We start from the raw sequence: 24,196 nt of genomic DNA, 5'->3' as shown, positions 1-24,196 counted from the left end.
CTCCTGCAGGTGCTTATGCCAAATCATTACCCCCAGGGGATGCAGGCCACCTGTCCCCAGCTCTAGGTTACTCGAGGCCCCAGAATTCGAGCCAGGGGGTTAGCCCATGGCCCAGTGCGTCACTGCTTGGTTCCCATAGCTCTGGGGACATGATAAGGAGCTGAGAACACCAGGTCAGTCTGGGTCGGGTCCAGGTGACAAAGACCAGGCTTTGTCCTCAGGGAACCCTGTGCTCTGAGCAGGCCTCACTTGGTATAGGTGGTGGTGGCAGGGCAGCGGGTAGTGGAGATAGGGGGGGTTAGTCCCCCGCTCTATGGAAGGAGGAGGAAGGAAGGTGTTCACTCAGCCCCAGGCCGTGCCCCTGTCTGCTCTGCTGTACTGTCCCCTCCCTTCCCCAGGCTGCTTCTCTCCCTGGCTCTCACATACTGCTCTCTGTCCTCCCTCAGCTGCCATGAAACAGCTCCTCATTCTGCTGGGAGTCCTGGCGTATGAGGACGGGGATGGAGGCTTTGGCCACACGTGAGGGTGCCAAGGAGGCAGGGCTGGCCTCCCTGGCACAGGTTGCCTCTCTTCTGCCTGGCTCCCCATTGCATCTGTCTCTATGTCTCACCTTCATTCCCTCTGCCTGCTTCCCCATCTCAGAGTGGGGCCTGCCTCCGATTCTCCCTGACCCCTATCTCTGCCCAGCTCAGGGTCTAACATGAGGCTCTGCCTTCTCCAAGCTGGTGTCTCTCGCTCTGGGCCTCCACATCTTGCTCCAGGCTCTTCCTCCTCCTCTCTCCAATCTCCTTGCACCTTCCTGACTCTCCTTGCATTTGCAAGTGACCCAGGATTCTTTCTTTTACTCGGGATCAATGCCCTCAGCTCTTCAAGCTTCTCCCTCCAAGGCTCCCTCTCCTTTCCTCTCTCCCCATCCCCCTCAGCACCCCTCCTTCTCCCTGGCTTGGCTCTCAGTCCTCTCTCAACCCTGCGGCCTGCGTCCAGCCCCTGGCCATTCTCGAAGGATCCGTATCTTTTGCAGTCTCTCTTGCTCTGGTTGCTTAGGTGCCCTGGGTCTCTCTGCATAGCTCCCTTTTCAAGGGTCCTCTCCTTTGTTTCTAGTTGTCTCTTCATTGCTGTTGAAGTCTGTTCCTAGCCAGAGGAATGGCCCTAGGTATCTCGGTCCAAGTCGAGGTCGTGCCACTACACTCCAGCCTGAGCGGCAGAGTGAGTCTCCGTCTCAAAAAAAAAAAAAAAAAAAAATTAGAGCTGGAAAAGAATCCTGGAAGTCACAGAGAACTGAATTACTTTGGCCTCTGGGGCTGTGTGGTTCAATTGAGCGGGCTAAATGAAAAGGAAGCATCCTGGTTTGAGGGTGCTGTGTCTGGGTTGGCCTAGGGAGGCAGAATGGAGGCGGCTAGGAGGAGAAAGGTGGTGGCGCCTGTGGATCTTTCTGGAGCTTCCTCATTTCCTGTATCTTTTATCCTTGTCTCTGTTTCCTCTGGCTACCTTGTCCCCTGGTTGCTCAATCTCTTTGTCCACTGCCACCCCCTCAGATCTTTCCTTGTCCCCTCCCTACCCCCTTTTTCTCCTCTGCTGTCGCCTGCTATTGTCCAGTACTGGTTTCTCCTTCTCCAGCATAGGGCCCTTGCCCTGACTGCCACAGTCAGAGCTCAGAGTTCAGAGCCGGGTACAGAGCAGGAGTGGGCACTGAGTTGGTGGGTTGGGGGAGATCCAGTCCAGGGCTGAACCATGGCTTCCCAGGTTCCCAGTGGGGCCGACAGCCCCAGTGCCTCCCAAGCCCCTGCCCTCTGTGGACCACAGTCCCAGGCCCACCTAAGCAACCCAGCTGTGGCAGGAACTCCAAAGGGGCTGAACTTGTTTAGTTGGAGGAGACTTACTCCTTCCTCCACCTCCCGACCTTCTGGGGAGCCATCCCTTCCCTCCCTCTTCCTGGAGTCCTGCTCACACATAACCTTCCCCAGTCCCTCATCTGTCTGCCTGCTCTCAAGAACACTTGCCATAAATGGGCCGAGAGAACCCCATCTTCCCGCAAGCCCAGAGGACAAAGGGCTTGGTAATGGGAATTACAATGGGAAGAAATGAGTGGGAAGAAGGGAGCACCCTGGGCCAAGGGGGCTCGGCCCCGGGAGGAGCTGAGGAGGACTGCAGGTGGGCTGAGAGTGTGTTTCTACCAGCTGTGGTGGGGAGGGGGTGCGCTGGCCTCTGGAGGTGGCTGGAGAGGGTGGTGGCTCTATTTGTAAGGGGATGTGGGCTACAGCTGTGAGTCCTTGTGTACTCTCAGAGACTCGCCTGGGACTGGCATTTAGGCAACCATTGCCTCACCTGGCCCAGTGGTTCACACTTCTGCGGGCTCAGAAAGGGCACTGGCCAGCACCCACACCCTGAACTGCCGCCCCTTGCCCAGCCCCGGGCGTTATCCATGGTGGTGGGTTGGGGGCAAGGTTGATGGAAGCTGGGGTGCAGGTCCACAGTAGATGGGCTCAGGGCGCTCTAGGTGAACTTTAGGGGTCTCCCTAAATCTTTAAATCCCAGCTGGACCGGAGAGAAGGCTGGGAGGAGAGGTGTCACCTCTGCTGCATTTGGCTGGTTTGGAGGAGGTGAAAGGGGGTTTCAGTGCTGCTCCAGGAAGCCCTCCTAGGCCAGGCCTTTGAATTTTCCCCCTCTCCCCTGCATTTCCACCTCCCCTAGTCCAGACCCCACCCCCGGGTCCCCAGGGCAGTGAAGAAGAGTCTGGAGTCAGGATCTTGGCTTCAAGGAAAATTGCTTTATTCTGCTTCCTCCCAAGGAGCTATTACACAGGTTCCAGGATGGGGCTTCGCTGGCACCCCCAGGGCTGAGCAGATCAAGATGTGGCAAAGCTACTCCTCATTCAAGCCCTTTTGAAAGGAAACAACATCCAATCAGTCCTTGGAGAGATGGTATTGGGCAGGGACGGGGCAATGGAAAGAAACGTGAAAGGGGTCTGATGGTGGAGGCCTGCTGTGTGGGCAGGTGGAAGCCCCTGTAGCAGCAGCAGATGTGTTTCTAGAGATCGATGTGCAGGGGGCAAGTTCTGCAGGGTAGGGTTCTGGGGTTGGCCAGAGGGAAGTTGCCTGGGCGAGAACAAGGGGGTTCTCTGGGATGTTCATTTTAGGTTTGAGTTACAAGATTGTAGGACAAAATTAGGTGGGAGGGAACTGGAAACTAGCAGTTGGGGGAAAATTGGGATATACTGGTTGTATATAAATTAGGGTCTTCTAGGATGGCAGACTACCCTAGGGCTGAAATTCCCAGAGCCACTGAAACTTAGAGCTGAGCTGGGAGTGGTGGCTCACATCTGTAATCCCAGTACTTTGGGAGGTTGAGGCAGGTGGATCACAAGGTTAGGAGTTCAAGAACAGCCTGGCCAACATGGTGAAACTGCATCTCTAATAAAATACAAAAATTAGCTAGACATGGTAGCACATGCCTATAATCCCAGCTACTTGGGAGGCCGCAGCAGGAGAACCTGGGAGGCAGAGGTTGCAGTGAGCTGAGATTGTGCCACTGCCCTCCAGCCTGGGCGGCAGAGTGAGACACGGTCTCAAAAAAAAAAAAAAAAAAAAAAGTTAGAGCTGGGAGAATCTTAGAAATCACACAGGACTGAATTACCAATTACCTTGACCTCTAGGGTTGTGTGGTTCAATTGTGTGGAATAAATGAAAAGGAAGTATCCCTGGTTTGAGGGTGCTGTGTCTGGGTATGCCTGCTGTAGGGGTGACTAGCAAAGCCCAGAGGAGGGACCCACCTTGGTGCCAATGTCGCGGCTCTTGGCCCTCAGCTTGTTGACCTGGGACTCGGCAATGTCCGCCCGCTCCTCCGCCTCATCCAGCTCGTGCTGCACCTTGCGGAACTTGGACAGGTTGGTGTTGGCTTGTTCCTCCTGCAGGAGGTGGGAGCATGAGGTGAGAGGGGGCCTGGGTTCTCTGACCTCTGGCTTGGGGGACGAGCTCTCCTATGCCTCCCCTGGACCTAGTCCCCATCAGGGTCACTCACCGCCTCCTCGGCCTGGCGCTTGTAGGCCTTGACCTTTAACTGCAGCTTGTCCACCAGGTCCTGCAGCCGCAGCAGGTTTTTCCTGTCCTCCTCCGTCTGGGGGCCAGAGGATAGGCAGGGGGTGAAGATGGCACAGTCATAGAAGGTAGCATCCCCTCTGCCCTGCCCTGCTTCATCTGACATCCTGACCCAATTCTACTTTCTGATCCTCACTGAACACTTGAATTCTCCTTATAATTTCTTACCTGATATGTGTAAATATTTTAAATGATCTGTACCAGGAAGAAGTCCAAAGAACTAGTGGGACTCCTGAAACTATGCACAAAATTGTGTGTGTGCAGTGCTCCAGGGAGCAGGTTTTTCAGGGTCCGGGGACCCCATGGAGGATAAATTCCCCTGCTCTGGACCTCAGCATGTGCTGGGAGTGACTTTGGGGCTATGAGTGTGATGGAATTTCCTGGGCTGCAATGCAGATGACACTGACTTAATCTAGGTTAAGGACAAAGTGTGCTTAGAGGGATGGTGACATCCTGGATTGGAAAAGAAACAAATTCTAATTCAGAGTCTGATTCTAGAAAACATCTCGGAAAGCTAGAGTCCACATGCCCTGGGTAATGGAAAAGTTTTGATGCTTGTTTGAATGGGATTGGTGTGTTTTTGGTGTCTGTTGGTGACGCTGGTGAGCTGTGCTAGGTGAGCTTTGTCTGGAATTCTGTGTGTGTCTCCTGGGGATGGGCTGAGGGTGGGTGTTGAGATGGAGCTCAGGCCAGGAGGCTCAGAGACTGACCTCTGAGCTAGGGGACATTCAGGGTGGGGCAGGGCTAGGCAAAGTGAAATGGGGGCTGCATTCCCACCCTCGCCCTGGAAGAGGCTAAGAGCAAACTCTTCATTCTCCTTAGCTGGCTGTCACCGTGGTCATGGTGCCAGGGCTCTGCCTGGAGTCACCGCCCGCCGCACCTGGTAGGTGAGCTCCTTGATGCGCCGCTCGCTCTTCCTCATGCCCTTCACAGACTCCGCATTGCGTTTCTGCTCTGCCTCCAGCTCATTCTCCAGCTCCCGCACCCGCGCTTCCAGCTTCTGCAGCTGCTTCTTGCCGCCCTTGAGGGCGATCTGCTCGGCCTCGTCCAGCCGGTGCTGCAGGTCCTTAATGGTCTGCTCCATGTTCTTCTTCATGCGCTCCAGGTGGGCGCTGGTGTCCTGCTCCTTCTTCAGCTCCTCTGCCATCATGGCGGCCTGTGTGCAGCAGAGAGGTGGCACATGGTCTGGCCAAGTCCTCACACACTCACGCCCCAGCCCACGGAGAGACACATCTGGATCGGGTGGGTGGAGGGGGGCACTCACATCTGTGATGGCCTTCTTGGCTTTCTCCTCAGCATTCCTGCACTCCTGCACTGCCTCCTCCACTTCAGTCTGCAGTTGGGACAGGTCAGCATCCATCTTCTTCTTCTGATTGATGAGGCTGGTGTTCTGGGTTGGGGGAGGGGTGGGCAGAGCATGAAAAGCATTGAGCATCTATGTGTAGCTCTCTGCTTGCTGAGTCCCAGCCTGTACTCCCTTCAGGAATGAGCAGGGGAGCCACTCACCTGGGAATGCAGCAGCTGCACCCGCTCGCTGGTCTCAATCAGCTCCTGCTCTGCCAGCTTCCGAGACCGCTCTGTCTGCTCCACCACGGCACGCAGCTCCTCCAGCTCAGCCTGCAGCAGGTTGTTGCGCCGCTCCACAATGGCGATGTTCTCCTTCAGGTCGTCGTTGGCGCGGACCGCGTCGTCCAGCTGAATCTGGGTGTCCTGAGGATCAGGAGAGTGGGCATGAGTGGGGAGCCAGCCTCGGTGCCCTTCACTGAGGGCACCTGTCAGAGGTCCCTGCAGTGACCCAGGGTCAGGAGGAATCTGGTGCCTGTGTTGAGACACCACTGCTTCTTCAGGCCACGTGGAGGCCAGTCTCCTCCGGGTGAGGGGACCTCCTCCCCCTGTGTACCTTCAGCAAGCTCTGCAAGCTCTTGACTTGCTTCTGGGCCTCAGCGGCCATGCGGTTGGCATGGCTGAGCTGGATCTCCATCTCATTGAGGTCTCCTTCCATCTTCTTCTTCACCCTCAGGGCCTCGTTGCGGCTGCGTGTCTCTGCATCCAGGGAGGTCTGCAGCGAGTCCACCACCCGCAAGTGGTTGCGCTTGGCCTGTTCCATCTCCTCGTCCTTCTCTGCCAGCTTCCGCTCAATCTCTGCCTTGATCTGGTTGAACTCTAGCTGGGCCCGGAGGATCTTGCCCTCCTCGTGCTCCAGGGAGGCCTGGGAAGGGGTGGGGGAGGGGATGCAGGCAGACAGTCAGGGCACAGGGCAGGGTGGGGATCTGTTCACTAATCATGGATACAAAGTGAGTTCAAGAGTGGTGTAAGTGGTTCAGTCAAAGATGCAGGAGGTGGAGGAAAAGAGAATCTAAGAGAAAATAAAAATAAACCTAAGGAAAGGTGATTCAGGCCCTCACAGGGGAGAGCTAGCTATGAACACAAGGAGGAAAATGAAGAGAAAGGTGTTGCCAAGGAAACAGAGGCAATCAGGTATAGAGTATAAAAGAAAACAGGCAGGCAGAGGTGGGAACCGGGAGGTGTGTGGAAATGGGAAACTCGGCTAAGATGCAATGGGTAAAATGTTTATATGAAGGGAGTTCAGTGACTGCTCATTCATTTACTCCACAAATCATTGAGTGCCTACTATGTGCCAGGCTCTGTCCTAGGCTCTGGGGATGGGACAGTGAACAAAGCAGACAAAGCGGGGGATGAGAACAGGGACCAAAAGCCTGAAGCTCAGCTCCCTGCACCCCATGCCCTGCACACACACACACCTCGGCCTCCTCCAGGGCTGACTGCAGCTCCAGCTTCTCGGCCTCCAGCTGCTTTCGAACCTTCTCCAGCTCATGGATGGTCTTTCCGCTGGAACCTAACTGCTCAGTCAAGTCGGAGATCTCCTCTGTGTGGGGAACACGGTAACTTGGTTGAGGGCTGCTGAGGTCCAGTGGAGTTGGAGGGACATGCCTCTTTACCCAGACCCCTCCTGGAGCCCCTGGGTGGTACCATATGGGGACACTGCCAGTGCAGCCCCTCCCCAGCCTCTCGGGCCCCCAGCACACCCTGAAGGTTCTTGTTCTCCCGCTTGAAGGTCTCCAGATGCTCCAGGGACTCCTCATAGGCGTTCTTGAGCTTGAAGAGCTCTGTGCTGAGGGAGCGAGCCTCCTTCTGTGAGGACTCCAGCTCCGACTGCGACTCCTCATACTTCTGCTTCCACTCGGCCAGGATCTGCCCGGGGACAAGGCTCACTCTTCAGCCCCCCAGCCTCAGCCCCATGTCCAGGGTCTGTCTCAGGACCTGCCTGGGCTCAGCCCTCCTCCCCTGCCTTCAAAGGGGACGGCTCTGGCCTCGCCCTGAACCCCTCACGCCCCCTTGCCCTGCGTGCTGGCTGCAGCCCTCACCCGGGGCCCACCTTGTCGAAGTTCCTCTGCTTCTTGTCCAGGGCTGCAGCAGCAGCATTGGAGCGCTCCACGTCCACCATCAGGTCCTCAATCTCATTCTGTAGCCGGTGCTTCGTCTTCTCCAGCGAGGAGCACTTGGCATTAACAGCCTCCACGGCCTCCTCGGCATCCTGCAGCCGCTGGGCCAGCTTCTTCCTGCCCAGGGGAAGGTGGGAGAGGGTGGGGAGGATGGAGGGTGTGGAGGGGACAAGAAGAAACAATATGAGCCTTCCAGAAGGCAATCCTTGAAAACTCAGAAGTATAGCTGGAGAAGCCTGAGGATAGGTCCCAGGGGCTGAGAATGGCAGGCAGAGGATCCCAGCAGGGTGTGGAGACCAAGGCACCCTTTGACCCTGGGCCAGCCTCTGGGCTGTGGACATGGAGGAAGTATGGGTTTCCTCAGCCCTCCCCACTGCCTTTCCCTGCCACAGTGCCCTGCCCCAGATGGAAGCACTCTGCCCTCAGACAAACCTTTTGTTCGTCTTATATTCGGATCAGAAACATAATTCGAGCAAAAAGCTTCCCTGAGAGGAGAAGGAGGTGGGGCCGGAACAGAGTCCTCCTATGTTGTCAAACACTAGCTAAGCATCTCCTGTGTGGGATCTGCTGAGGCTGGGGCTGGGCCAAGTCCTGCCTGCAACGGGGCCTCAGCCAGAAGTCAGGCTGCTCGGAACTCACTTGGCCTCCTCAAGCTCCTCAGTCCGCTGAATGGCATCCGTCTCATACTTGGTCCTCCACTGGGCCACCTCCGAGTTGGCCTTGGACAGGACGCGCTGCAGCTCAGCCTTGGCCTCCGTCTCCTCCTCATACTGCTCCCGCAGCAGGTCACAGTCATGCCGGGCTGACTGCAGTGCGTGGGCCAGGGCGTTCTTCGCCTGGGGAGGGGTGGGCACCAGGAGGTGGGCTCAGCTTTCTCCATAAAGCAACCCCACCCTTGCCCTTCTCCTCACCCCAATGTCAACATCGTCCCTTGACCTCATCTATGTCCAAACCCCTGGTGGACCTAGCATTGTTTACTGTTTGCTAATAACAAATAATGCCAATATGGCAGTGAACTATTTAAGAAAAGCTTCGTGGCCATTGGCCCTGAGCTTCTCCCCACACCAGACATGGTCATCACCGCTGCCATTTTACCTGGTTGGGGAGAGGGAAACAGGCTCAGAAAGGTTGGGGGACTTCCCCAAGATCACTGAGCTGTAAGAGGCAGGTTAGTATTGAACCCTGGTGTTTTTTAAAACTCATATTCTTTCTCCTTTTTCATGAGACCACCAAAGTGCCAGGAATAGGCTCCAGTTTAATTTCTTTCTCCAGGTTGCAGGTTGCCCTGCGAATCCCAGGACCCATTTGTGCAGTCCTTACATCCCCTTGCTGTGCCTAGGCAAAGCCATCTCATGCCTCCCTAGTTCATTTCCTCTCCTTCTCACACCTTGCCTCCCGCCCAGGGATGCAGTAAAAGCAGAGGGCCTCAGCCTGGGGAGTAGATGGCATGTGGTAGGGTTTGGGCTATGATTTCTTTTTAGAATTCTTGGAGAACAATTGGTCTATAGCCAGCCTTATTCCTGGGAAGGGAAGTGATGTCAATGCAAGGCTAGTCAGTGTGCTCCTTGCTTGGGCCAGGTGGCCGGAGTCTAGCCCTTACCTTAACCTCCTCCTCCAGCTGCCTCTTGAGGTCCTCCAGCTGCTGGGTGTAGGTGAGCTTGCCTCGGGTCAGCTGGGAGATCAGTGCCTCCTTTTCATCCAGCTGCCGGGACAGCTCACCTGGGGAAGTACCATTCTAGATCAGTACTCCTATCCCCACCTCCTCCCCTAACCCTCAGGCCCCATTCTCTGGAGAGACTCTGTGTCTCTGTATGCATGTATTGGCGTGTGCGGGAGGCTGGAGTGGCTCAGGAGGTTGGGCAGACTGTGGTAGGATCCATGGAGACCCTGCTCTAGGCTCACCATTCTCCGTTTGCAGCTTGGCCCGCTGACTGGTGAGGTCATTGACAGAACGCTGGGTCTCCTCCGCCTTGCTCCGATGCTCATTCATCTGGTCTTCCAAGGTCCTGCACATCTTCTCCAGGTTAGCCTGAGAAGGGAAGGAGAGTTATATGATGGATGTTGGGGGTGGAGGGGGATGCAAATGAAGGGAGTGTAAGGGGTGCAACTAAAGGAGAAAGGAAGAGGAAGGTGTGGAAGGAAGGAGGGGATGGGAGAACCAGGCAGAGGAAGGGAAGTGGGAAAATGAACCATGAAGGAAGAGAGAGCACAAGGGGCAGAAAGTGGAGGTGGGAGGAGGAAGTTGGAGGAGGGGAGGCTGAGCAGAGCCTGCCTTGGCCTTGATGATCTGCTCCATGTTGGAGGTGACGTCGTCCAGCTCCAGCTTGAACTCGCTCTTCTCCTTCTCCAGCTTCTGCTTCACCCGCTGCAGGTTGTCGATCTGCTCGCCCAGCTCTGCCACGCTGTCGGCGTGCTTCTTGCGCAGGGCGGCGGCCGTGGCCTCGTGCTGCAGCGTGGCCTCCTCCAGGTCCCGCCGCATCTTCTGGAACTCGGCTTCGCGCTTCTTGTTCATCTCGATCTGCACGGACGTGGCCCCGCCGGCCTCTTCCAGCCGCTCGCTGATCTCCTCCAGCTCCCGGGACAGGTCTGAGCGCAACTTCTCCACCTTAGCCCTGGCGGTGCGCTCCGCCTCCAGCTCCTCCTCCAGCTCCTCGATGCGCGCCTGGGTCAGACACAAAAGGCTCAGATCCACGGCCTGGACCCCTCCACTGGATTCCACCTGGTTCTAAAAGGCTCTCGGCTTCTCTGGAACAGCAAGTCAGTTTAGCTCTTCCAGCAGAGAGGTGGGAATTAAAGGATTTGGGGAAGATGGTTTGAAGAGCGGAGTTAGCCTTCCTTTGGGCGAGGGCCTGACAGTCTACATGCTCTTTATTGGAAGGAAAGTGGTTGAAACTTGCTCTTAAAGATGGACAGAGACCTGTGTTCTGGGGATATTTTAAGCAGTTTAGTCATAAAAAAATAAGAAAAGTTGAAAATGAGAAAGTCATATTTGTCTGACCAGATAACTAAAGACCTAACACAACTTCTGCTCTAGAGTAAGGAAAGTCATGCCATCAGAGTTGAGGAGCCCGTAAAAACCTCCATGTAACAGGGGAGGGCATGGAGACCCAGAGATCTGGAGTGGGCTCCCCAAGGTCACCCAACTAAGGCAGAGCTGAGACAGGAAGCCAGGAATTCTGCCCTCCAGGCCTGTGACCTTTTGGGGTGGCTGTGGATCACCTGGCCCCTTTTGGATGTATCCATGGGGACACTGTAATAGCTGCGTGTCTGCCTCCACGGACACATAATCAGTACCTGTAATGCTGTGAACAGGACACCCTAGAGGAGGGGGCAGGGGAAACAGAACCAGCCCAGGGACTAAGCATCCCGCGAGGGTGTCCAGACCTCACCTGAAGCTCCTTGAGCTTCTTCTGCAGCTGGCTGCCGAGGGCCTGTTCATCCTCAATCCTTGCGTTGAGAGCGTTCAGCTCAAAGTCTTTCCTGTGGGGAAGGAGGGATGGTGACGTAAGGAAGACTCGTGGGGCCTCAGAAAGGTCCACCAGTGGTTGAAAATGGTAATGAAACAGCTAAAGAGTAGGATTTCATTAGAAAAATAGCTTCTGGGGGTGATGTAGGATCCCTGGAGGTGTAACACCTGCGGTAGGATTGAAATCCAACAAGAACGTAATGGGAGGAGGGCTGTAGACAGGGTGATGGGGCCTGGGCTCTACAGGACATTCACATCCTTGGTCCTTGTTTTCTCATCTGTAAAATGAGGGGGTTGGACTAGATTGTTTGAAAGGTCCCTTTTAGCTCTGATGGTCTTTAATTTTGTCACTGTTGCTTTGGGTAACTCAGCTAACCTTTCTGAAAGTCATTTTCCTCTTTGGTAAAGTGAAATTAAAGATACCATCCTTAAAAGATGTTTTGAGAATCAAATAGGGTCATGTATTTATTCATTTATTCAACACATTCTGTGCCTGGGAAGGTATGAAGATTCCTGTGCAAACCCAAACTTGAAGAGGATGTAGATTATGATGATTCTCAAAGCCTTTCGAAGTCCTGAGCCTGAAACACCATAAGACCTTCAATTATCAAATATGTTCTGCAAGCTCACTGTTTACCAAGTCTGGAAAGTCTATACATTTTGGAAGAACTTACACTAAGAATTGAAACCACAAATTAAGCAAAACAAAGAAATGGCCCTGATCCTCTGACTTCTTAAGTGTGAGGGCATTTCTTGGTGCCCTGTGGGCTCTCTGTGAAAAGCCACAAAGGGACTTTCCTAAGAGGCTCTCATGTGGAGCCTTCCTCCATGTCAAGGAACTGGTCTCCAAAGAGAGATGTGTATAAAGGGGGAAGGCCGTTATTTTCATTCCCACTGAGTGCCTAATAAGAAGAAAGGACTTAAGGGATATGATGGACTTTTTGCCAGGGAGGACCATCTAACTAACCCTGATATACGGGACTGAGGGAGGAAAGCCCTTGTGTGGGAGGTCTTTTCCCATGGTTTGCAACTCTGCTTGTGGAGGCTGCATGAGGTTGTTGCCTCAGAGGATGGCTGTCTTGTGTCTGCTTGTACTGTTATGGGCTGGGGAGGAGGAAGGACAGCAGGGAGGGAACACAGTACTTTTTCAGTCGCTCATCCAGCTGCTGCTTGTCATTCTCCAGGTCCATGATGCTCTCCTGGGTCAGCTTCAGGTCGCCCTCCAACTTCCGCTTCGCTCGCTCCAGGTCCATGCGCACCTTCTTCTCTTGTTCTAGGGATCCCTCCAGCTGGTAGAGAGAAGGAGCCAGGCCCAGTAGGCAAAGCATCCTGACTTGGTGCTTCTGTTGTTCAGTTGCCCCAGGACTTGGTAAATCTTTGAGTTCAGGACTTGGGAAACCTTCCCCAGAGTGGACCAGATGTTATTAGGGGACTGTGAGATTGCCTAGATATAAGGGATGCTCAATCAATATTTGATAAATAAAGGAATGAATGATTGTGGGATGAAACCCCAAAGCTGTATTCTTTCTTTTTTTCTTTCTTTCTTTCTTTTTTTTTTGAGATGGAGTCTCACTCTGTCACCAGGCTGGAGTGCAGTGGCGTGATCTCGGCTCACTGCAACCTCCGCCTCCCTGGTTCAAGGGATTCTTCTGCCTCAGCCTCCTGAGTAGCTGGAACTACAGGCACGTGCCACCACATCCAGCTAATTTTTGTATTTTTAGTAGAGACGGAGTTTCACCATATTGGCCAAGATGGTCTCGATCTCTTGACCTCATGATCCACCTGCCTTGGCCTCCCAAAGTACTGGAATTACAGGCGTGAGCCACTGCGTCCGGCCGCAGTATTCATTCTTTCAGCATCCTAAAAACACCTACTGGGCACTGGGCTCTGTGCTAAGCACTGCAGTCCCCAAATTGAATAGATCCAAGTTTCTGTCTAAAAGAAGCCTGTAGTCTTATGGCTGAGATAGAAGCTTAAATAATTATAATACAGAGTGATAAGTGAGTCAACAGACATATGTGCAACAGAAGGAACAACGATCAGATTCTACCTTAAATACTGGAATTTCAAAAATTCTTCTTGGAGAGCCTCACAAAATTTCCAAAGAAATATATCATGTTCTTATGAGATGACCTTCTAAATCTTGTGTCAAAGGCAGAGATATCTGGGATTGAACTTAAATTAAATAAGGAAACTCATCTCTATTATTGATCATACCAGTGAGATTAGATACATAATTCAAAATTGATCACCACCTCTGACTTTTCATTCCCCAGCTCCTTTCTAGAAAGGTATCAGGAAAGTTAACATCCTCTAACCCCACCTCCCTTCAAACACACACACGCACGCACACACACACCCCTCTGGGCACAGATGGACATGGCATATCTAGGTCCCACAACTCTCAGTCTACTCACATCATCCACTTGCTGCTCCAGCTTGACTTTGGCCTTAGTCAGGGTGTTGACCTTGTCCTCCTCGGCCTGAAGGTCATCCAGGGCCTGCTGGTGGGCCTCTTGCAGAGCTTTTTTCTCCTTGGTCAGCTTGGCAATGATCTCATCCAGCCCAGCCATCTCCTCTGTCAGGTTTTTCACCTGCCGACCAAGAATCCCATCTCCTTTAGGGTCAAAGGTCACCAGCTTGGTGCCGTCTATGGGGAGCTCCACGTCAAGGTCCATCCTGCTCTCTGGATGCCGAGTGGCTGACCTGGGTCAAGGTCAGTATGGTCTGAGAGTCCTGAGGAGACCTGGGCTGGAGCCAAAGGGAGCTGCCCTTACCTTGTTCTCTGTTGCATGTTTCTCCTTCTCCACTTTGGCCAGTGTCAGCTCCAGATCATCGATGTCCCTTTTGAGCTCTGAGCACTCATCTTCCAGCTTGCGCTTCTTGGCAGTGAGCTCAGCATTCATCTCCTCCTCATCCTCCAGCCTCTCATTCATCTCCTTGACTTTGGCCTCCAGCTGAATCTTGTTTTTGATCAGCTGATCACAGCGCTCCTCAGCATCTGCCAGGTTATCTTGTTCCTGAGAGCGAGGAACAGAGGGGAGGCCGTTCAGGGGGCAAAGTTGTCATTCTTGCAGGTAGAGGGAAGGAGAGGCACATCCCTCAAATAGGACGGGAACTCTAGGATATCCCCAGTTGGCAAGAGCTTCAGAAGTATGGGGAGGGGAGCAGAGAGGAAAGGAACCAGAAGTCTTCATCTGGCCCTCTTCCTCTGGTCTCCTCCCACAAAGGGCAGGAACTGCATTTGCTGACGCCAAGCGCTTATATCTGATGGCTCAATGAAGTGGACAGCTTTCTTCCCTGTCTAGAGGAAACTGAAGCTCAAAGATGATGCATGGTCTGCCCAAGGTCACAAAGTATTAAGCTGTGAATCTAGGTTGAACCCAAGTAGAAAGCCTGTGCTTTTCAAAGTCAGCTCTTTTCCCTCTGCCCTTTCCTCCTCCTGGGGGACCTCTTTGGACGTCTTTAGAAGTGTTGAGCCCAGAGTCCTCTGACTGAAGGAACAAGACAGTGAGCCCCTGTGCAGGGAGGTGCAGGATTGTGGGAGGTGAAGGTGGATCAGGGTGGAAGAACCAACAGTAGCCCAGGAGCCTCACCGCCTGCACTTGGAGCTGCAGGTCATTCTTCTCCTGCAGCAGGGACACCATCTTTTCTTCCAGCTCCTTGCGGCGAGCCTCGGACTTCTCCAGCGCCTCTTTGAGGCGTGCGAACTCCTCCTTCATGGTGGCCATCTCCTTCTCTGTCTCTGCACTCTTCAGCAGCGGCTTGATCTTGAAGTAGAGCTTCATCCAGGGCCAATTCTTGACCCCCATGAAGGCTCGAATGTTCCACTGGATTATCAGCAGGGAGTCTCTGCAGGGGCCCATGAAAGGAGTGCTGAGCCTCTTGCCTCCTTCCTACCTGAGGTCCTGAAACCTTGGGAATGTCCCATTTTCTTCATCCCTCCCGCTCTCCCTGAGGCCCTCTGACCCTGTGACTGCGATGTGTTCATGTGAGCCCTTCCTGCAGGTCTCTGTTTGAAGACCTGTTGAGCTCTTTTTCCTGACACTGCCCCTGAACCAGCCTGGGCCTCAGAGAAGCGGAAACCTCCTCTTGAGATCTCTCACCTACGTTCCAGCAGCTTCTTGTACTCCATTCTGGAAAGCACACCCCGGGACTGGGCCTGAATACGCGTGATGATGCGGCTCAGCCTCTCGTCCCTCATCTCCTCCAGCAGCCCCAGCAGCCCGGCCTTGAAGAACACCTGCAGGCAAGGTATGTGTTGGGCATGACTAGGGAGTGGTACAAGGGAAAGAGGCAGTGGGGAGTACCTTAGGAAGGGTAACAGCCTAGAAAAGGATTGCAGGGAGGAGGTCAATGGCAGCTGGAGCTGGAGTGAGGGGAGTGGTGCTAGATGTTCTGCTGAGAGGGGTAGCGTACAGGTAAGAGATTTCGCTAAGACGATTATAAAAGGAAAAGCATCATGAGGAGAGGAGTCAATGCACAAGAGATATTTTCCTTTAATTAACTAGTCTCCTTTCCTCACCTTGGTGTGGCCAAACTTGTACTGGTTGTGGTCAATGTCCAGGGAGCCGAGCAGCTTCTCTGCCCCCTTCCTGCTGTCAATGAACTGTCCCTCAGGGATGGCCGCTGGGTTCAGGATGCGATACCTGAGGAGGGAAGTGCCCAGAGTCACCCATGCTCTGCAGTGATCTGCTCTGCCCACAGAATTCCAGGGCCACCTGCAGACTCTCATTCCCACCAGGGCAGCCTGGCTCCCCCATTCTACGAGTTCTGGGGCGCCCTCATACCCACCTCTGCCGGAAGTCCCCGTAGAGGATGCGGTTGGGGAAGCCCTTCCTACAGATGCGGATGCCCTCCAGCACGCCATTGCAGCGCAGCTGGTGCATGACCAGGGGGTTGTCCATCACCCCTGAGGCAGGAGGGAAGTGGGAGGAGTCTGTGAGAACACTGAACTGAAGTTCTGGGTTCCTATCCTGGCTCTGTCACTGATTAGCTTGTAATCTTAGCAAGTCAGGTAGTAATAATCCTTTATTTGTTTCATTTTCTTCTAGCCACATTTTTAACCACAAGGCTTTCACATTCCTTTTTTATATGATTCATACCTATTATCATAGGTGGTAGCCAGAACAGATATATCCCATTTTCTAGATTAGTAAATTAAGCCCAGAGGGGTTATGGGACTGGCCCAAGGCCACTAAGCTGATCAAGAACAGAGCCAGCTTTTGAACTCAGGTCCCTGAGCCTCTGTCTCCTAATCAGCCAAAAATGGATTAACAATTTGAATATGTCTCATTAGGGGATTAAGTAGTTCTGCAGGTAAATTTAAAGTTGAACTAAGATTCTGTGTTGGAACCAGCTATCCAAGGGGTTGTAGGGTCACTGATGAAGTAATGTCCATCAGAGTGCTTTACACATCACCCACATTATACACTCCAAGTGTAAGGCAGCACTGAGAGGGAGGTAGCCTGTGAGGCCTCATGGGGGATTGGGAGAGAAGAACGTGGTTTGGAAACCACTGTGGTGGTAGGTAGGGAGATGCCCTAGGAGGTCCTGTTCCCAGGGTGGTGTATGCCAAGCAGTGGGCTGGCCTGAGTTTGTGGCCTCACCTGGAGACTTTGTCTCATTGGGGATGATGCAACGTACAAAGTGGGGATGGGTGGAGCGCAAGTTTGTCATCAGCTTGTTCAGATTTTCCTGTGGCCAAAAATGCAAGAGAGAAAAGTAAAGAAAATGCAAGAAAGAAATGCAGGAAGGAGAGAGGAGAAGAAGGAAGGAAAAGAGAGATGGAGAGAATTCAAGGAGCCACAGAGATGAAGGGGCCTTGGGGGAAGACACAGATAAGGAGAGAGGGTGGGAGACAGGAAGGAAAGAGGAGAGAAGTGAGATGGGAAGTAAAAAAGTGAAGAGGCCAGGAGATGACAGGAAGAGAAGATGGAGTGAAAATGGTCACGAATGCACCAAGGAGACAGGGAGCGGGAGGAGTAGGGGATGAACAAGGCAGGGAAGGGCCGGGCTAGGTGGAGCTGGCAGATGGGGAGTTGAGCTGGCTGGGGCTGGGTCCCACTCACCCTGTGCAGAGCTGACACAGTCTGAAAGGACGAGCCTTTTTTGGCCTTGCCTTTGCCCTTCTCAATAGCTGCAGGAAGGAGAGTCAACAAAAGAAGCCTCAGTGTGGGGAGGTGAGGGCGTGAGTAAAGAATTACAGCCCTTCTTTACATCCTTGCTGGCATTTGGCCCTTGGGTAAGGGCCTTCAATGTGGCTGCCTCAGTTTCTTCACTAAGTTCCATCCCACTGAGTCTGTAAACCTTGGGGTACAACCTGACATTGAAGTAGTGGGGTGTAGCAAGTGACCTAGCTCAGAATCTTGGCAGAATCCCTGCTCCTCTGTCCTGGGAGCCTCAGTTCCTACTTACGCGCATCAGCTCCAGCATAGTTGGCAAACAGGGAGCTGAGCAGCTTGAGGGAGGACTTCTGATACAAGCCCACTACAGTCTCATTGAGAGGGTCCTTGTTCTTCTGCAGCCAGCCAATGATGTTGTAGTCCACGGTGCCGGCATAGTGGATCAGGGAAAAGTGGGCTTCAGGCTTCCCCTTGATATTGCGTGGCTTCTGGAAGTTGGAGGATTTGCCCAGATGGTTGTCAAACAGCTTGGCCTTGAAGGTCATGTCGGTGGCCTTGGGGAACATGCACTCCTCCTCCAGGATGGACATGATGCCCATGGGCTGCGGAAGCAGGGGAGAGCATCACTGAGTGTCCTTCACTCAGGTGGACATGGATTCTGCTCTATGATCAGGACTTGCTCATGGAGGTGCCCCGCTGGGTGTTAAGGTAGTAGGCTCAGCTCTGAGTACAGTTATCTACTGACTGGCACCTGTTCAAGGTGGAGGATTTTTGTCTGATGACAGAAGGACCTTTGTGAAAGTCTGGGAGTGTGGCTGCTATCAAAACTGTACATATCACCCCACCACCCAGATTCCTGAGATGCTAGGGTTGAAAATAGGTGCACTCTTATGATCTCCCACACTATCCTCACACTTCCTGATCCTTGGATGCATAAGCCAGGCCCAATAAACATGCAGGTGTGGGAGGTCATCATGCAGGTGCCCATCCTCCATGTGTCCACTCTCAAGCCCCTGGGAACTCAGCTGTCCCTGGTGCCACCCTGTCCTCGGTGCTCAGCACAACATAGGCTCTGGAACCAAGGGCTCAGGATCCTTCAGCCCCTTATATTGTCAAGATTATATTCCCCAGAAGGGAGAGGGGCTGCTATTTTGTCTATGGTGTTCATGTTGGGTGCGCAGGGAGAATTCAGGCGGTGAGGCCAAAGAGGCACCTTCTCGATGAGGTCGATGCAGGCCTGCAGGTCCATGCCAAAGTCAATGAATGTCCACTCAATGCCCTCCTTCTTGTACTCCTCCTGCTCCAGCACGAACATGTGGTGGTTGAAGAACTGCTGCAGCTTCTCGTTGGTGAAGTTGATGCAGAGCTGCTCAAAGCTGTTGAACTGCAGGGGGCATGAGGGGTGGGAGCAGTCAGGAAGTGGGTGTGAGTGGCCATTGGGGCTGTGCCCGTGCACTGTGCCTGAGCCCAGCAGGGCGTGGCTGGTCCCCTCCACATCAGGGCAGTGGAGGAGGGCTTCCCCTGAAGACAAGGACAATGACTGCCTCTGTCACCGCACAGTACCCACTGCCTTCCTGTGTCTGGTCCACAGCTGGCTCTCAGCAAATGGCTGTTGAATGTGGGAGCCAGCGAGTGATTGCTCTCCCCCTCCCAGGGGTCCCAACTCACATCGAAGATCTCGAAGCCAGCGATGTCCAGGACTCCTATGAAGTACTGGCGTGGCTGCTTGGTCTCCAGGGTGGCGTTGATGCGTGTCACCATCCAGTTGAACATCTTCTCATACACTGCCTTGGCCAGTGCCCCAGTGGCATATGCCACCTGCAAGGTAGAGGAGAGACCCATATTGAGCAGGGTTGTTGGGAAGAGTGAACTTGAAAACTCCCACTCCATCATGCCAGTCTCCCTACCCTGCCCACCCATTATCATCTGAAGATGGACCCACCTGCTGGACATTCTGCCCCTTGGTGACGTACTCATTGCCCACTTTCACCCGAGGATGGCACAACCCCTTAAGCAGATCGGCTGAGTTCAGCCCCATGAGGTAGGCAGACTTGTCAGCCTCTGAAAGGAAAAGACAAATAGCAAAGTTGGTAAAGAGATGACTGCTGGCCAGGCATGGTGGCTCACGCCTGTAAACTCAGCACTTTTGGAGGCCAAGGCGGGCAGATCACTTGAGGTCAGGAGTTTGAGACCAGCCTGGCCAACATGGTGAAACCCTATCTATCCTAAAAATACAAAAATTAGCTGGGCATGGTGGTGCATGCCTGTAATTCCAACTACTCGGGAGGCTGAGGCAGGAGAATCACTTGATTCAGGATGTGGAGATTGCAGTGAGCCAAGATCGTGCCACTACACTCCAGCCTGGGCAACAGAGCAAGACTCCATCTCAAAAAAAATAAAAATAAAAAATAAAAAAAGACAGATGACTGCTGAGCAGACGTGGCCCTCCGTGACTTGACAGCTGCCCCCTAGAATCCCTGCCTCCCACCTTCAGTGCCGTCCGGCTCCGCCTGCTCCTCCCGCTGCTTCTGCTTGAACTTCATGTTTCCAAAGTGCATGATGGCACCTGTCAACTTGTACATGGAGTTTTTCTCCTCTGTAGTGAAGCCCAGCACGTCAAAGGCGTTCTGTAGGGAGGCCCCGTATTGGTGGACCCCCCAAAAAGAAGTATGATGGGTAAGTGAGATCCCTTGTAAGTTGTAGAGAAAACTTGTCTCCTTAATCCCTGTGGGTTCTGAGACTCCCATACCCAGTAGGGAACTCCAAAACAAAGGATGGAAGATGCAAGAGCAGAGCAGACGTCAGCTGGTCCCAGCACCAATGTCAGTGGCCACAGGTTTTCTGAGTTACCCACTTATGCTTTCTGGCCCTACACTTGCTTCCTGCCTGGCCTTCCGTACCTGTCTGCATCTGTTCACCTAACAGGCCCTCCGGCCCCATGCCATCTGCATGGCTTTCCCTCCTCATCCTGCTCCTTTGGTGATGCTTATTTCTTGGCTGTGTGCCTCTCTGTCTCATGACTTTCAGCCCTTCCTGGTTTGATAGAACACCAAATACTGGCCAGTCCTGTCTTACCTCATCCGTTCCCCAGTACACCCTGATCACGGGGCACATTCTGGCTCTCAGGAGATCCATACCACTTTAAACAACCAATGGCCAGCATCTTAGCTCTGCTTCTGGACCCCTGTTTGCCCCTCACTGCCAATCCTCCCACCCCCTGGCTGGGCCCTCACACACTCACATCAGTGGCCATGAGCTCCTCTGCATCATCAATGGAGGCCACAGTGGTCTCTCCTTGGGAGATGAATGCATAATCGTAGGGGTTGTTGGTGATCAGCAGCATGTCTAGGGGAAAAAACATGGTTAGGGAGGGACACAAGCCCCCGGCTCTCATGGAGGCTGCTCACCACAACACATGGCCTGAGGAGGAGCACAGGACAGGGCTTGGCTTGGCCCCACATCCCACTGAACTTAATCCAGCAGTGCCATGAAACCCAGGGCATGCCAGCTGAATCCAGCCACAAGGAGACGGGACCAGGTTGCCATGGAGATAGTTGGTCTCAGTCAGTGGCTCTGACTCACCAAGCAGCTCAGGCTTTTTGTTAGACAGGATTTGGTAGAAAATGTGATAATCTCTCTCTGCTTTCAGCTGGAAAATAACTCTGGATTTTTCCAGAAGATCTGTGAACAGGCGGGGAGAAGGAGAGAAAGAAAAGTTAGGGTTTGGGCACAAGGAAAATTAATGATAAACGTAGCAAGCAAAAGGCAGAGGGAAGGGAAAAGCCAGAGAGACTAGTTGGACAGACACAAAGAGATCACACAGACAGATGGAGACAGAGACCCAGAAGGAGAGAAATAGTCTCAGAGAGAAGTCCCAGAGAAAGACACCTAGCCATGCAGAGACAGAAATGGAGAAAGATGCAGAGGAAGTCTCAGAGAGAGACAGATATGTAGATCTGAAAACAGACACCTACAGACATAGACTTAAAGAGAAGAAAAACAGAGGGAGGGAGGAGAGAGAGAGAGAGAGGTCAAGACCAGATGGTCTAGAGCAAGGGTGAGCTTAGGCTGAGCCTAGTAGATTCATGGCACTCACAGGTCTCTATGTCTGCAGATGCCAACTTTCCTGTTGCTCCAAAATGGATTCGAATGAATTTCCCCTGGAGAGATGGAAGAGAATGGTGATGAGTCTGGGAAAGGCTCATATTTGAGACCATCCCTCCACCAGTCCAAGTCCCAAGCCCAAGGTCAGGGACCACTCACGAAGCGGGAGGAGTTGTCGTTCCGGACAGTCTTGGCATTGCCAAAGGCCTCCAGAGCAGGGTTGGCCTCGATGATCTGGTCCTCCAGGGTGCCCTGCAGAGGTCAAGAAGGAGGCAGGTGAGAGCTCTTCCCCCTCCCTTTCTGCAGTGCAGGACCTTGGAAGGCAGTAGGCCTACCTTGCCCGTGTTCTGGTCCTTCTTGCTGCGGTCCCCAATGGCTGCAATAACAGCAAAATACTGGATGACCCTCTTGGTGTTGACCGTCTTCCCTGCTCCGGATTCTCCGCTGTGAAGACAGTCAGGGGCTTATTGGGCAGTGAACAATACTGCTGGAGACCAACAAGCCTCAAATCAGGAGAGAATGCCTGGGCCCACCCGAGAGTAGGAGCCCTGGACAAGAAGTTGCCAGGTTATCTGCACCCAAAATCCACAACTGTCTTCTGATGCACAGAGGTCAGGGCTGGCACCAGGAAAGATGCCACCAGAAGGCACTGGTTTGAGCAGGCTGAGCCTGTGCTTGGCTGGGCAAAGTAAATGGAAGAGATGGGCCTGGGCTGTTTTGGGAAAAGTGGGTGGGGCTGGAAGAATGGGAAATGTTTCTGAAGGGAAAGAAAAGGAAGAGATGAAGACATGGCGATAATGAGCTTCTGGATAAATGAGTGATGAGTTGGAGGAGAGTGGGTGAAGGAGGTGGGAGAGGAAAAACATGAAGGGGATGGAAAGCAGAAAGGAATAGGGAGATCAAAGAGAGGGGTCAGGGTAAGGGTCAGAAGAAAAGGAGATGGGCAGGAGGTGGTGGGGAAAGAGGCTGAGTCTATGCCTAGGGGCCTGGGATCCCTGATGGGGCTGGAGGCGGGGATCAGGGAGATTCTGGAAGGGAACAGGGTAGCAGCTACACTCACGTGATCAGGATGGACTGGTTTTCTCTGTCTGTGGGGAGAGGTTGGGGAGGAAAGGTCAGGAGCTGCACAGAATGCTCTTGTGGGGCTTCTCCCCTCTTTCACCTTCTCCCTCTCCTTCCTGGCATCTCCCAGTTCCCTTCAGGAAGACCCTTCTGGGGCCTCTCACCTGTCAGCATGTACTGATAGGCATTGTCGGAGATGGAGAAGATGTGGGGCGGGGCCTCACTCCTCTTCTTGCCCCGGTAGGCAGCTACCACCTCGGCATTGTACACCGGCAGCCACTTGTAGGGGTTGACGGTGACACAGAAGAGGCCCGAGTAGGTCTGGGGATAGAAAAGTAGCAGTGACTTGCCAGTTGCAAAGGGGGAGGGCTGGTGATTTTGGGAGTTAGAGAAAGATCCCAGGAGAGAAAGAAGAGAAAGGAAAAACTGCATGCACTCAATCTGAGTAATGCCAGTCCCCAGAGTGTTGGAATTGAACCAAGGATGTTGGGATGAGATTAGAGTGTAACCCTGCCTGGACACAAACAGAAGACACTCTTGGCTCCTGGGGCAGACATGGATGGAGCAGGAACAAGGATTCTGAGGTGGGGCCAGGTGCAGCACTCACATAGATCATCCAGGAGCCGTAACGATCCTTGAGGTTGTAGAGCACCGCAGGCTCGTGCAGGAAGGTCAGCATGGCCATGTCCTCGATTTTGTCGAACTTGGGTGGGTTCTGCTGCATCACCTGATCCTCCTTCACTGTCACTGTCTGCAAGAGCCCCCATCCAGGCCCTCCTGTCAGCCTGGGCTTTCCCTTCTCCCTCAAGAGGGTTAGGAGTTGGTGAGTGACAGGGCAATAGTGCTTAAGAGAGAAGGAACCAGGATCTCACGGAGAAGACAGAAGGGATTTGGAAGGACAGGGCTCCTTGGAGGGTCTGGATTCTTCCCCAAAGGGAAGGAGGATGGGGCCATCCTCAGGTCTACGTGAGGGTGGGGCATGGGTGTACCCCTCTGCGTCCACCCAGGTGTGCAGGTGGCCAGGGTGGACTCTCACATTAGTCTGACACCCACCTTGCCATTCTCGGTCTCGGCAGTGACTTTGCCACCCTCTCGAGACACAATCTTGGCCTTGACGAACTCCTCTTTGTCATCAGGCACGAAGACATCCTTCTTGAGGTCAAAAGGCCTGGTCTGGGCTTCTAACCGCTCCTTCTCTGACTTGCGCAGGTAGGGGGCGGCAGCCCCAAAGGCGGCCATCTCCGAATCTCCCATGGCTGTGCCTGGAGTGAGCAGAAGCTGGCTGCCCTCCCATCTGCCCACTCTTCCCTTCCCTCCCTGGGCTCTCCCCTTCAGTGGGAGCCCCAAAACCTAGCACCATGCTCAAGAGTCAAGAAGAGTTACCAGTGAGTCCCTTCCTCTTTGAGGTTACCCTTTAACCAGAAGAGCAGCCTAGCAAACCTGCCAGAGTAAAAGGAGCAACTAACTATTGTTCAAGCTGGAGCTCTCCTAGGGGAAGGAAGAGCACCCTGAGCTCCTTGTAGGAGCAGAAATCTAACTATTTCCATCTCTGACCCTCATCTGTCCCTGGACCCCTTGGCCACAGGTAAGGAGCTCCTGATAGCCAAGATATTTCTCCAGCGCAGGGCAGAAACTAGAGTTCCATAGTCTGGCTTTGGGGCTCTAATGCCCAGTCTCACTAGATTCTCAGTGCTCTAGCTTCAGCTTTTCTTACCTGGCTATTCAAGTGTGTCTACAGATGAGGAAGGGGGCCAAGGCCTGCAGGGGACCTGGAGAGAGGGAAGAGGCTGTGTCAGGGCAGGCTGTGCCCAACCTGGCCAGTCCCACCTTTGTGCTTCTCCCTGGCTCTATCCTTCAGCATCCACCCTCTTCCAAAGCAAG

At 53.5% G+C, this 24,196-nt stretch overlaps 1 protein-coding gene and 1 long non-coding RNA gene across 5 annotated transcripts; one reads left to right on the top strand and one right to left on the bottom strand.

Moving 5' to 3' along the window:
- The first annotated feature begins 51 nt into the window (after window positions 1–51).
- Window positions 52–5,684, top strand: LOC119623469 (uncharacterized). 2 transcript variants are annotated; one of them, XR_012091767.1, is made up of 7 exons: window positions 52–1,206; window positions 1,965–2,151; window positions 2,789–2,921; window positions 3,737–3,883; window positions 4,917–4,977; window positions 5,391–5,442; window positions 5,578–5,684. It is a non-coding gene; the product is annotated as an uncharacterized lncRNA (long non-coding RNA). The 2 variants fall into 2 exon arrangements; XR_012091766.1 differs by lacking the exon at window positions 52–1,206 and having other exon boundaries at window positions 1,228–2,151.
- Window positions 2,773–23,584, bottom strand: LOC103231480 (myosin-7). Of its 3 annotated transcripts, XM_073012930.1 has the most exons (38): window positions 23,369–23,584; window positions 22,923–23,066; window positions 22,480–22,636; window positions 22,314–22,341; window positions 21,589–21,697; window positions 21,413–21,505; window positions 21,246–21,309; window positions 20,732–20,830; window positions 20,391–20,494; window positions 19,638–19,776; window positions 19,092–19,210; window positions 18,818–18,967; window positions 18,363–18,533; window positions 17,442–17,751; window positions 17,096–17,163; window positions 16,634–16,721; window positions 15,819–15,936; window positions 15,550–15,673; window positions 15,131–15,267; window positions 14,621–14,876; window positions 13,802–14,044; window positions 13,442–13,618; window positions 12,168–12,313; window positions 10,948–11,038; window positions 9,831–10,220; window positions 9,461–9,587; window positions 9,159–9,277; window positions 8,198–8,394; window positions 7,492–7,675; window positions 7,142–7,307; window positions 6,857–6,981; window positions 5,995–6,303; window positions 5,601–5,804; window positions 5,359–5,484; window positions 4,975–5,250; window positions 4,018–4,113; window positions 3,770–3,904; window positions 2,773–2,879 (listed from the first exon to the last, which is right to left on the bottom strand). In XM_073012930.1, exons 1-38 carry the CDS (start codon window positions 23,567–23,569, stop codon window positions 2,862–2,864), a joined length of 5,808 nt encoding a protein of 1,935 aa, XP_072869031.1. In that variant the 5' UTR covers window positions 23,570–23,584; the 3' UTR covers window positions 2,773–2,861. The 3 variants fall into 3 exon arrangements, with proteins under 3 accessions (XP_072869031.1, XP_072869030.1, XP_072869029.1); XM_073012929.1 differs by lacking the exons at window positions 22,923–23,066; window positions 23,369–23,584 and having other exon boundaries at window positions 22,480–22,782; XM_073012928.1 differs by lacking the exons at window positions 2,773–2,879; window positions 22,923–23,066; window positions 23,369–23,584 and having other exon boundaries at window positions 3,553–3,904; window positions 22,480–22,782.
- Window positions 23,585–24,196: the final 612 nt, after the last annotated feature.

The sequence above is a fragment of the Chlorocebus sabaeus genome, chromosome 29 (genome assembly GCF_047675955.1).
Source record: "Chlorocebus sabaeus isolate Y175 chromosome 29, mChlSab1.0.hap1, whole genome shotgun sequence".
NCBI lineage: Eukaryota > Metazoa > Chordata > Mammalia > Primates > Cercopithecidae > Chlorocebus > Chlorocebus sabaeus.
This window is presented reverse-complemented; position numbering and strand designations above follow the sequence as displayed.

Excerpts from the sequence above, each read along its gene's own strand:
- LOC103231480 (XM_073012930.1), bottom strand. The coding sequence starts at position 23,569 with ATGGGAGATTCGGAGATGGCCGCCTTTGGGGCTGCCGCCCCCTACCTG. Across the intron at positions 20,831-21,245 it reads ATCTGCAGACATAGAGACCT|ATCTTCTGGAAAAATCCAGA; the intron begins GTGAGTGCCATG and ends GCCTGTTCACAG. Across the intron at positions 12,314-13,441 it reads TGGAGCAGCAAGTGGATGAT|CTGGAGGGATCCCTAGAACA; the intron begins GTGAGTAGACTG and ends TCTCTCTACCAG.